Genomic DNA, 11,667 nt, shown 5'->3' on the forward strand with positions numbered 1-11,667 from the left:
TGTTCATTCACGCATCCTCCATCCAACGAGCATTTATTGGGCACGGGCCAGGTCCCGGGGTGGCAACAGTGAATTCTGACATCACTTTGAATACGCTGGCAGGTTAACTCACCATTCGGCAGACCTATTAAAATCGCAGATTCTCGTTTGTTCCTCAGCCCTGTTTCAACTGACTATAGTTCAAGTCCTTAAGAAGTTTCCAGTATCTTACTCTAGTTTTATAGCTATCTTCTTTAAAATGGTGATGCAGCCAAAACTCAGACACATCCTTAGACAGGATTCTTCGGACTGCTTCATCTTCCTATTGCTTATTTGTTTAAATACTGGCATTTGTTGTCATACATCTCGATGGGACACCAGAGTGTTGCTTTAAGCTGGTCTGACTTCAGGAATAACTCTGCTTCCTATTACTAAAAGGCAGTGTGCTTTTCGGATTACAAAATGTGTCCAGTGTGGACCATCTGGACAACAGAGAAAAGCATGAAGATGAAACCAGTAACGCCCTCCTTCTGAGATAAGCAGCTAGCCATTCGATTATTGTTTTCCAATGTGTGTATTTACGAAACAAAACTGGGTTCACACGCTCTATACTGCTTTGTATTTGTTTTATTTTTTATAGTTTCAGCTGTATATGACTGTACACTCAATTTCAGAAATAATGAAAACCCAACACTGCTGGGAGTCCTAAATGGAAAGAAATACCACGCAGATTTATATGTCAGGTAAGTTGGCTCCGTTTTCCTTCCAGAAGAGAGAGTGCCCACTTCAAAGGGAATAAGTCACAGATGACCTGCAGGCCTTCTTCCAGGGAAATCTATGTGCTGTTTTCTTGTCTGGGGTCTGTATTGAATTGAACTTGTTCACAGTCTGTATTTATATCATGAACTCGAGTGACACACGCCACGACTGCACATAATCGGGTGAAGTCTCCTTTCTTCCCAGCTACTTCCTGTTTCTCTCTCGCCAACTCACCCTCATCATGGGGCTCAGGTTGGACAAATGGAAGACAACGTTTTACAATCACTTTGAGATTGAATGTGAAGAGATGATTTTATTGAGCCGTTTTCTTAGAGGATGAGTCTGGTACATAGAAATACACACAGATAAGAGCACATATAATTTATAAGGCAGCCCAGAAGCAAATGGAGAACATTTTAGCAGTATCTCACTTGTGTGTTATATTCCAAGCCATTATGATTTTATTGAAAATACTTTCACAAGACTTCTAGAATGGGTCTGACCCGAGACTTCTGCAATGTCATCGAGGTTAGCGGGAAACAATTGACAGATGCTGCGGACAGGAAAACCCAAAGGAGATTCACACATTAAAATCCAGTGTGATGGGGCTCAGGGATGGCACTGGCTTCTTGTGCTGGAGGTTGTCCCCCTTGCAGGCGAACCAGGATGATCTGAAATACCCACTATTGGAGATTAGACACGTGTTCTGTGACGCTTTGTTTACGGCAATCATGTCAAATAAGTTATTGAAAAGAGCAAAATGGCCCAAACGCCCACTATACAAATAAATAGTCGGCAGGCTTTCTAACTCTTGAAGAAACACATTTAGAGATCTGGTTGCAAACCAGAGCAGATCAGAAAGAGCAAAGAAGTGGACTATTCGGGAAAGTATACGTGGGAGCTTACAGGGTAATTTTTAATTGTGTGAAAAACAGCTCTGTACAATACTGCCTCTGTTATAAGATGAAATTTCACAGTTTACTCTCTTAACAGACTATAGTGTGATAGATAAGTTCTAAAAATGTATCATAGTAAGTAATTGGGCCAGAGTGGGGAGTGAAACGACCCACGGAAAATCACGATGGATGCAGAAGTTTGCACGGATAAAGCCACGTAAATGAACACGCCATGCATTTCGTGCAATCACAAAAGCCAGCAAACTGAGAACAGATAGAAATATCTATGGAAGAGGGAACATGGCCCAATGACTTCTCCCCTCGCTCAGGACTGGCCATTTGCACATGGCTGAGCCTTCAGCCCTGACAGCACCAGCCCAGACCCACCCTGGAATCTGTATCTCCCACTCGTGCACGAAGGGGCTGAGCGACAAAACTTGGGGAGGGTCCCTGGCTTCTCCCATCCTGGGGAAACGTTAGTTCCCCAAGATACACATCCTTTTACTTGGCAAAACCCTTGCTGAAAGTCAGCCTCAATGGTACCCAAGAGGCCAAAGGATCATGTGATGGGAGCTACTTAGCCATTAGCATTAAGTTGCTGCCTGGCTGGGAAAAGATCTAGTATATCACCTCCTACATAGATTCTGTGCACACGGGATTATTTCATGTGGAAACTGAGGCCTCGTTGTCCTCTACTGAGAGGCAAACCTCAGGTGTTGGGAGCCTTTCTGTGAGGTGGGAGGGCGGACAGAAAGAGACAGTTGTCCTCTCCTAGCTGTGTTTCTATCTGAGCACTGAAGGGCCCTTGCTCGTTCCTTCCCGGGCCATGACCACAACACGGATGTGGCTTTTCCCCCTTCCTATCAGCTGAATTACCCTCTTCCCGTCCATCTGACCTCGGCTGCCTAAGCAGAAGTCAAAGTCGGCGAGCGCTGTAATTTTGGAATCTCGCTCAGGGCCTCTGGCGTTGGCCTCCTCCCAGTAGCTGCTCTCTGCTTTGCAGGCGGATTCCTCTAGAAGAAGTCCCAGAAGATGAGGACAAGTGTTCCGCCTGGCTCCACAAGCTCTACCAGGAGAAGGTCAGTGCCACGGGGGTGGCCCTGAGGGACCTGAAGGATCCACTTCGGGTGGCCGCTGTGGGCGCACCGTGGGGGCCTTTGGGAGTTGAGGGGGGTGGCAAGCCTTCTTCCACTGGGTGAGACCTCACAGCCCAGTTATTAGTGATCTTGGAGCTGACGCTCTCCTTGGCAAGAGGAAAAGAACATAGCAAATTACGTTTTACAGGGGCTTCAGAGAAAGAATGGAACTAGCTCATGGGTGTCGTGGACGCAAAAGGAAGTAACGGCCCCAACAGCTGTTGTCTCTATTTTCCTGTTTCCGGTCCTAAGGCAAAATATTCTTGGAGGCATGGTGTTCTCTTTAGCAATGCATGTGGTCTGGATGGCTTCTGGGTGCACCATTTGTTCGCCTGTGTGGTCTCAAAACATCACGGGCACAAGCAGGATGAAACCCCAGGAGGGTCCACCTCGGCCGGGTTTGATCTGCTGCAGCGCCCCCTGCTTATGTCTGTGCTCCAGCCCCCGAGCTCCCCTCTTCTCTTTCCTTCCTCTGAGCAGGGCCGCATCTCCACTGGTTTCTCTCCTCCAGGACATGTGCAGGGCAGGGGGAGTCTAATTATTATTGTCCTGAGTGCCTGATCTTAGGAAGCAGGAAAGTTTAGCTTCTACCTGGCGAGGAAGGCATTTTTATGACCAGGTCTCACTACCCAGTAAAAACTGATTTCTCATCCGTCATACATTTTAAGCCCAAGCCGGCACAGTGTCTAGCATCAAACACATTCGGTGGGACTCTAACTTCCTTTCATCAAAATTGGTGAACACAGACTGGCTGACACCTGCTGTCTTTTTCTCCCCATCCCTCAACGGAAGATAATCACGCAGAACTTTATGGGACCTCTGCTCCACTTGAGTAAGAATTGTAATCTTGCCTTTGAGAATGAGTTAGGATTTCGGTCCAAAAGACTTCCAAATTACTGCCATCTAATTAAGTACAGATGCTCTTATAAATATGCTGTTTTGGGGACCAAGATCTTGATATCCTCTTAGCAAGAAGTGGCTCTTGTTTTCTCAAGGAAGTGATTTTTCTGATGATGTCTCTGAAATGCAGTCTCAGAGTTTGACATTTTGGTCTCTTTTCTGGATGGGTTAGGTGCAAAGCTCTCCATTCTCCTCTTACCAACAGTAAATAGGGACTAGTTTACCTGTGATCAGAGCTGGAACTGCGCAGATTCCTGGGCCTCAAACTCAGAGATTCTTACTCAGTAGGTTTGAGGTGGAACCTACAAGCGTGTATTTCTGGGAAGCTGCTTCTGACGCAGACGGTCTGAGGAGCCGGGTTTGCAATTGCGCTGCCTGATGCTTTTTAACGGGATGCTAAGAATAACAACAGGTTGTCCAGGTTCTGTGCTGACGCACAGAGAAACACAAAACAATAGAAATTCTTGCCCTCTGCTTTCCTGCACAAGGCAGCATTTTCCTTGTGCTGTTTTCTAGTTTCATCATTGAGGCAGTATAAAAAACGTCACTGTTAGCAAAAAGAAAAAGGTGCCAAGAAAAGGCCCAAGAAATGAATCCTTTCGTAAAGAGCCACACAAACAAATCTACAACAGATGCAATCCCCAAACCCATGAAAGCAAAGGAGAGTTTTCTCAATCAGCCCTTTCTTCCGTCTTCAGGCACGAGAAGTGTGGTCACTGTGCAAACCGGGCCCCCTTGGGCTTTAAGCAAAGAGGCCCCTTTCCTTCTAGATAAAGTCTCAGGATGTTTTTCTCTCAACTATATTTGCATTAAAATGATAGTGTTCAATTTGGAAGGGGTCCTCCAAATATTCAGAGTTCAAAACTCTTATGTTGGTGATGAAGAAATTTAAGGCCCAGAGAATGATATAATTTGCCCACGTCTTCCAGTTCCATAATCAGAGCCAGGTGCTGGAGATCAGGTCCCTTGTCTCCACAGAGGCTGGGACGATGGCCCAGTTCTCTGCATCTGTGAACAGACTTTTGAGGCTGGCCCTTTCCCTTGGGGAACAACCACTGACCAGAAAGTGGAAGTAAGTGGTCAGTGGTGCCTCCAAGAGGAAATGAAATGTGAGTAGATATCAAAGACTGACGTGTGGCCTATCGTTTCTGTGTCAGGAGCCTAGATGGATCCAGGGCTTTCTATGCCAAAAAATCTTGGTGCCCCACCAAGCTCGTCGAAGCGGGGTTCCATTTTAATCATCATCTTTTAGAGGTATGGTGTCGAAAGACAACTGTTGGCTTTGAGGTTGGGTTTTAGGGCAGCAGTTCTCAGACTTTGATTTCATGGCCAAGTAAGTTTCTGCAAAATGTGGGAGGGGGTGGTGGGCAGCCAACAGGGGTGTGCCGACATGTTATTCTGTTCAACAGGGACATAAATAAAAAGAAATCTACCACGGCCATTTAAACAGTCTCCGAAATAGGAAAGATGTCATCTCTGAAAACAGGGCCATCCTTTAAGTGGAACAAGCTTAGCATTTAGAAAACACACATTTATTACATGTCACCATTTGGAACCCCTGGCGGCTGTAGGGGGTGTGACATGACCCTCACACAATCTCCTTGGGGACACAGGCAGCTCCCAAATGAACTCCATCTCAGGCTGAACCTACAAGCCCGGAACCACTGTCCCCAGAGCCATCATGGTTTCTCAGTTGTCTGTTCTGAATGAATTCTAACTTTTCATTTCTAACTTAAACGGTCTCCCTGGGTTGCAGTTCGAAGTTTGCTGAAGGGATGAGAAATTAGTCACTAATGGTGCAAATTAAAATATGGGCAAAAGAAGCAACATTCTGGGCTGTCTTGTGGGTGTGCAGGGTCCATGGAGGCCAAGGTTGGAGCGGCTCTGTGTGGGGTGCAGGGCCGGGAGGGAGGGGTGCCAAGCCAGGAGAAAATGCTACTGGCCTGCAAGAAGAATTAAGGGGCCGGCCCAGCGGCGCAGTGGTTAAGTTCGCACATTCCACTTCGGCTGCCCAGGGTCCGCCCGTTCGGATCCCGGGTGCAGACATGGCACCGCTTGGCACGCCATGCTGTGGTAGGCATCCCACATATAAAGTGGAGGAAGATGGGCACAGATGTTCGCTCAGGGCTAATCTTCCTCAAAAAAAAGAAAAATAAAGTGTCATCAGTTCCCCCATTGTAATATTACAACAGGAAAACACGATCAAAACTGCTAAGGAAAAGGATTTAAAAAAACTTGCCCATTTTTAAAGTGAGTGGATTTTATGGTATGTGAATGACAGCTCAATAAAGCTGCTTTTTTAAAAAGGGCACAATAATGTCACCTCCCATCTTAGTCTAGTTGGGTTTCTATAGCAAAGTGCCACAGACTGGGTGGCTTATAAACAACAGAAATTTGTCTCCCAATCTGGAGGCTGGGAGACCAAGATGAGGGTGCCAGCAGGGTTGGGTCTGGTCACAGCTCTCGTCCGCGTCACTGTGTCCTCGTGTGGTGGAAGAGGCAAGGGAGCTCTCTGGGGTCCCTTTTATAAGGGCACTAATCCCATTCCTGAGGGCTCCATCCTCATGACCTAGTCACCTCCCAAAGGCCCCTCCTCCCAACACCAACACACTGGGGGTAGGTTTCAACACAGGAATTCTGGGGGGACACATTCAGTCCATTGCATGGGTATCGGGCTCCTGGTGGCCCCCACCTGGGATGAGAAAAATCACCCACGCTCCGGCAGGGAGGTGAAATGGGAGGCCTTGCCAGAGTTAGGTGCCAACTCTCTGGGCATCCCACGTGTCATCGTCACTTCCCTGTAAGTCATCCGTTTAGGCGACAGGCTCTGCGTTCCTCAGTTCTTGAGGGTGGGAGCACTGGGCAGATGAGTCGATTGTCCTGTGATTGCTTGATTCCCCCAAGAGCCTCCGGGCTCCCCTCGGCCTCTGTCCCAGAACAGAGACAAGGAGGGAGCTCTGGACCTGGCTGGGGAGAGGCCGGGGAGGGGCTTCGGGGCAGAGTTCCTTACCTCCCCAGGGAAGGGGTCAGAGGTTCTCCTTCCAAAATGGCCCGTTTGTGGATTCGTTTTAATCATGACCCTGAGTGGTCAAAAAACTGGATTATTCAGTACACCCTGACCGGGAGAGAAGAAAAGTATGATGACTTTAAACATTTCTATCTCAAGTTCTCAAAGGAAAAAACTCAACACTTCAGGTGTAAGTTTCAGGTGTATGGCAGCTTGTTTTCCAGAAAACTGGACCCTTGGAGAACGGGGACATTACTAGGCTGAGATGGGCCACAAGCAGGCCTAGGGTGGCCCAGTGTTTATTCGGCATGCACACCGTCAGCCCCCAGGGTGTTTTTACGACGACTGAATTAGTTGCTCCTATTAGGAAACGAGGAAGCTCCCCATGGCTGTCTGAGTCTGAATTCGAGAAGGTTCAGTCCCCAGCCCTCGTCCTCACACGGCCGTGACCACCCTGGGACGGCTGCCGTCGTCCTGGTGCCACGGTCTCTGGCCTCGTCGCTCTTGCCCCTGGCCAGCCTGGCAGCTCTCTCAGCCGCAGTGTTTCCTTGCATGAACTGCCCGCTAGATGCAGCTCGGTGGGTCTCACCCGAGGCCGGCTCGAATGGAGCTCTGCGGCACATGCACCTGCTGAGCAGCCTGGGCCCTGGGCTGGGGGGGAACTCCCCACTTCTTACCTGTGCCCTCACCGAGCTGATGTTGGGCCTGAGTGAATTTCCTGCACAACATTCAGCGACACATACACACAGGCAGATCGGGCATGGACACGTAGAATTTCTGGTATTTCATTTCCGGTAGGGTGTCAGACGAGAGTCTGCCCCAAGGCAGGGCTGGAACCTCTTGACCTTCTGGTCATCTCGATGGTCACTTACAGTGGTCGCTTGATCCTGACCCAGAGAGCAGTGCCGCTGGTGGCTGGCCTCATCTGCTGGGCCTCCTCCGGGAGTGCCTCACCTCCCATGAGCAGACCCCCAGCCCTCTGTCATCATGCAGTCTTGGCGTGCTGAGGCAGACGACAGTGCAGCGGGGTTGTGGGGTGGGTGCGGGGGGCCAGCTCACGGCCCTGCCCACTCCTCTTCTGAGGCTCAGATTTCTACTGTTCTGCGATGTTCACTGAGGGCCAGGTTCAGTGCGTCGTCTCATTTCATTCGCCCACTGACCTGTTCTGGATGCCACTACTGCCTGGGCCTCAGAGGCTGGTCACCTGCCTGGAGTCAGTAAGTGCTAAGGGGCAGGACAGAACCGAACCCAGCAGGCCTGGGCCCCAAGTTCAACCTCCTACACCTGGACTCAGTGACAGAGCTGCAGCGGTCCTGCCTCTCCATGTGTCACCGTGGGAAGGGGACAGCCAAAGTCAGTATCGTGAAGACACATTAGGGGCCTATAAGACACTTCTATGAGGTGCCGCAGACCCCCAGCTCTGCTGAGCCACTGTGGCCCTAGGGGCCTCTGAGCTGGGGAGGGGCCTGCATGAGGCCGGTGTCGGATGTGATGAGGTCCCCTCTTTGTCCCCAGGATGCCTTCCAGGAGGAGTACTACAGGACAGGCACCTTCCCGGAGACGCCCATGGTGCCCCCCCGGCGGCCCTGGACGCTCGTGAACTGGCTGTTCTGGGCTTCGCTGCTACTCTACCCTTTCTTCCGCTTCCTCGTCAACATGATCAGCAGCGGGTCTTCCCTCACGCTGGCCAGCTTTGTCCTCGTCTTCTTTGTGGGTAAGTGGAGAGCAGGAGGCTCGGGAGGAGCATCGGACAAGGGACGAGTGCAGGGAGAAGGTTGATAAACTCACGCAGGTGTAGCACCTGTGAGGAGAAGGCAGAGCCTGCAGATTGACAGGGAAAAACCTCGATTTCAGGACGGGTGTTCCAACACACCGAGAATCCCAAGCTGGGGGAATTTCACATCCAGGTGTCCAGCCTCTTGCCCAGGGCTGGAGCTCCCTCACTGTCCCCAGGGGCTGGCCACACAGCTGCTATTTAAACTCCTCCAGTGCTGGCATCGCTCACTCCCCTGGCCTCTGCAGACAGCTCTGCCCATTGTAGTCATCTCCCCCTTGACCAGAGGGAAACCGTTTCCGGGAGCCAAACAGGAACTGACAAAGGCTCTTTGCCCTTCCAAGCAGGTCCAGGGCCCTTTGGGAAGTGTGTGTGCTCCCCCTTGGTTGCCACATGCACTGACATTCAATGGCGGTATTCGGACTCAGCTTTTTCGTGAATCCATATTGGCTTTATTTGAACAGGGGTTTCAAAGTGCTGCTATTTCTTCATGCCATTAAGCTTTCCTGCATGCTGCCACTTGCTTCTGAAGTGGAGCAGCCAGGGGTCACTACATTTGCTGTTTGCCCTATGAAAGGGGCACTCTGTGCTTTCTGGAGCCAGAGGGAAACTTGGGGGGTTTCCTGTTTAGAGGGAGACCCTCTGAAACAGCCCCATCACCCTGAGTCTGGGGAGGAAGGAGTCCGCCCTGAGACCTTGGAGGGCGTGGGCAGAGTGCATCCCGCTTTTCTGAGACGAGGAGAAATGGCACAGAGTTAGAAGTGTGCAATGATCTGTGTGTTTATTTCAGTGGACATCTCTCAGTTATTCCTGCACAAGAGATAAGTGCTCTATGCTCACTGTAAAAGACTCATAGAAAAGTGTGTAAAACTGACACTGTCTCAGGACAGAACTCCCCCTTTGATCCTGCTCTGCAGAGATGGCCATTACTAACAGTTGGGTGCACATTCTGCCAGGCTCAGACACATATATGCATATACAAACTCACATAAGTGGAGTTTCTCTAACTCACTGTTTTCCCCTAGTAAATTGTGGCCACAACATGTCACAACACATACACCTATCTCATTCTCTTGGACCAAGACAACCAATTTTAGACTGCATGGTTGCAATAGGCAAACTGGCCATTATTCCTAAAATAGACCCTACTGTCGTCTTTTTAAAAATTAAGGTACATTTTAATGTTAAAAAATTAAAATAACACCCAGTCTTTGCAGAAAAAAAAAGTACAGAGAGAAGAGGATGCAGAAAACCCCTGATTTAACTCCCTATGGACAAGGCCCGAGGCCACCCAGGGCTGGTGCACAGTGGCCGGGGCCCCCAGGGGGCTGAGCACAGACTCAGCCCCCTGCCATCAATGGAGACCAGTGCCCCCTGGGGAAAGCTGCGGCTCCTTGGAGATGAAGGGTGGGAAGGGGCAGCCCAGGTGCGTGGTGAGTGCCATACAGAGGCCGCCCGTTCCCTGGGAGACACGGGCCTCCAGGAGCTTTGGAGGAACTGAGTGCTCTGAGTCTCCCTGCCCCAGAGACCAAAGCCTCGTCACCCATGCCCCCGAGCCTGACCACCCTCTGCCCTGAATTACTCTGTGCTGGCATCTCATTCCTCTTACGAGGCCTTCGGGTAGTGGAGTCCATGTTTTACCACCTCTTTGTTTTCTGCATTATCACCATCACCACTGCACAGAAGTCACAATATTGGGACAGGGGCTCATGTCCCAGCCTCTTTAGAGCTGGCCCCAGGCTGAAGTCTGCCCATTTGTAAATGACCCACAGGACACATGTACCTCATACTGGCTGGTGGACTCGCCTATCCCAGTCAGCTCCCTCTGTGCCTAACAATTCACAGACCGTAATGCTAATGCTCTGTAAACATGTACATCGAGACTTGGAGATTTCCATATACCCACTGTCACTGTCCATCTACCCATCCTGCAAATGGACTGTTGGCCACGCTCTGCATTCAGTGCTGGGCATATGAAGGTGATGAAGATGTGGTCCCTACACTCAAGGGGCTCCTCGAGCCCGCCCCCTCCAGAAGCAGTTCTGAGCTTTAGACTCTGGTCTCAGCTTCTTAGTGGTTCAAGTGGGCTCTCGTATGGGTCCCACGCTCTCTGGTTGGGCCATTCCTGTTGTTAGAGAAAAGGCTTTCCGTGGAGGCAGGGACTCTGCCTGTCCAGTGCTCTGAGACTTGCACCAAAAGCAATGTTGGGACATGCAAATTTGGGTTCTTGCGTTCTCCAGGCTCCTGATATATTTTTTATTAAGCTTCATTGAAGGGCGCCCATAAGTTCCTGCTCTGCATTCAGAAGAGAATCTTCTTTGCCTTAGGGGTCAGTAGAGGGATCCTGTAAGCTCCCATGTACAGCTAGGTACAGCTTACAAAATGCTCCTCACTTCCAGGGTGGAAGGACTGAAACTCACCAACAGAACAGCCTTGCTCCATTTGTTAATGTCACTTAGTCCGGTGAGAGCCCTGGTACCCATGCCCAAGGAGCATGTAAGGCAGGGATTAGGAAATGGCACCCCAACTCAGCTAGCTCTCAGCTGATGCTTAAGATTGCAGACAGCTGCCTCTGATGGTTCTCGTTGGGCGAATCTCCCTGGGGTCCCCATAGGCTCCTCCTAACTCCCTGCCCCTCCCATTTCTGCAGCTTCCATGGGAGTTCGATGGATGATTGGCGTGACAGAAATAGACAAGGGCTCTGCCTACGGCAACATCGACAGCAAGCAGAAACAGAACGACTGACTCAGGACACGTTGCCATCCAAAGGGGACCTTGGGAACTGGTGGACGCTGCCTGTCATCCTTGGTGGGACCCAGTGACGAAGCTGGGTGAGCCCCTGCTGGGAAGGCAGGGGGTTTGGTCTCAATGCCGAATGGGGAGGAAGATGTGCTTAAATCTTTTTTCCCTATATGCTTTAGTGGGTTTCGGTTCTCTTTCTTTTCGTGTGAGAGTGTGTGAGCACGTGAGTATGTGTGTGTGTAAGAGAAAGAAGACACATAAGTGAGAAAGGCGGGCGGTTGAGCGTGAGCCTCATTCTGTGATCATTCAGATGGTATTTGAGGCACAGGGGGAGGGCAGGGATGGGGAGTGAGGGCGAAATGTTCCCTTCCATCCTTTGGTGCTGTTTTCTGTAACCCTGGATCGCCAGATATAGAGTGAAAGGCGCTTTAGGTGAGAAAACTAAATTATGCCTCCAAAAAAAAAACAATTCAA

The 11,667-nt window shown here is 50.1% G+C and overlaps 1 protein-coding gene across 3 annotated transcripts in view; it reads left to right on the top strand.

Annotated features, from left to right (window-relative positions):
- The window catches only part of AGPAT4 (1-acylglycerol-3-phosphate O-acyltransferase 4), a 123,793-nt gene extending 112,429 nt beyond the window's left edge, over positions 1 to 11,364 (top strand). For all 3 annotated transcript variants that reach the window (XM_001500451.5, XM_023633080.2, XM_014738148.3), the window contains 4 exons: positions 620 to 722; positions 2,638 to 2,713; positions 8,193 to 8,391; positions 11,102 to 11,364. In XM_001500451.5, coding sequence (XP_001500501.1) covers positions 620 to 722; positions 2,638 to 2,713; positions 8,193 to 8,391; positions 11,102 to 11,196 — 473 coding nt within the window. In that variant the 3' untranslated portion in view covers positions 11,197 to 11,364. The remainder of the gene's footprint in view (positions 1 to 619; positions 723 to 2,637; positions 2,714 to 8,192; positions 8,392 to 11,101) is intronic.
- Positions 11,365 to 11,667: the final 303 nt, after the last annotated feature.

Source organism: Equus caballus, chromosome 31 (genome assembly GCF_041296265.1).
Source record: "Equus caballus isolate H_3958 breed thoroughbred chromosome 31, TB-T2T, whole genome shotgun sequence".
NCBI lineage: Eukaryota > Metazoa > Chordata > Mammalia > Perissodactyla > Equidae > Equus > Equus caballus.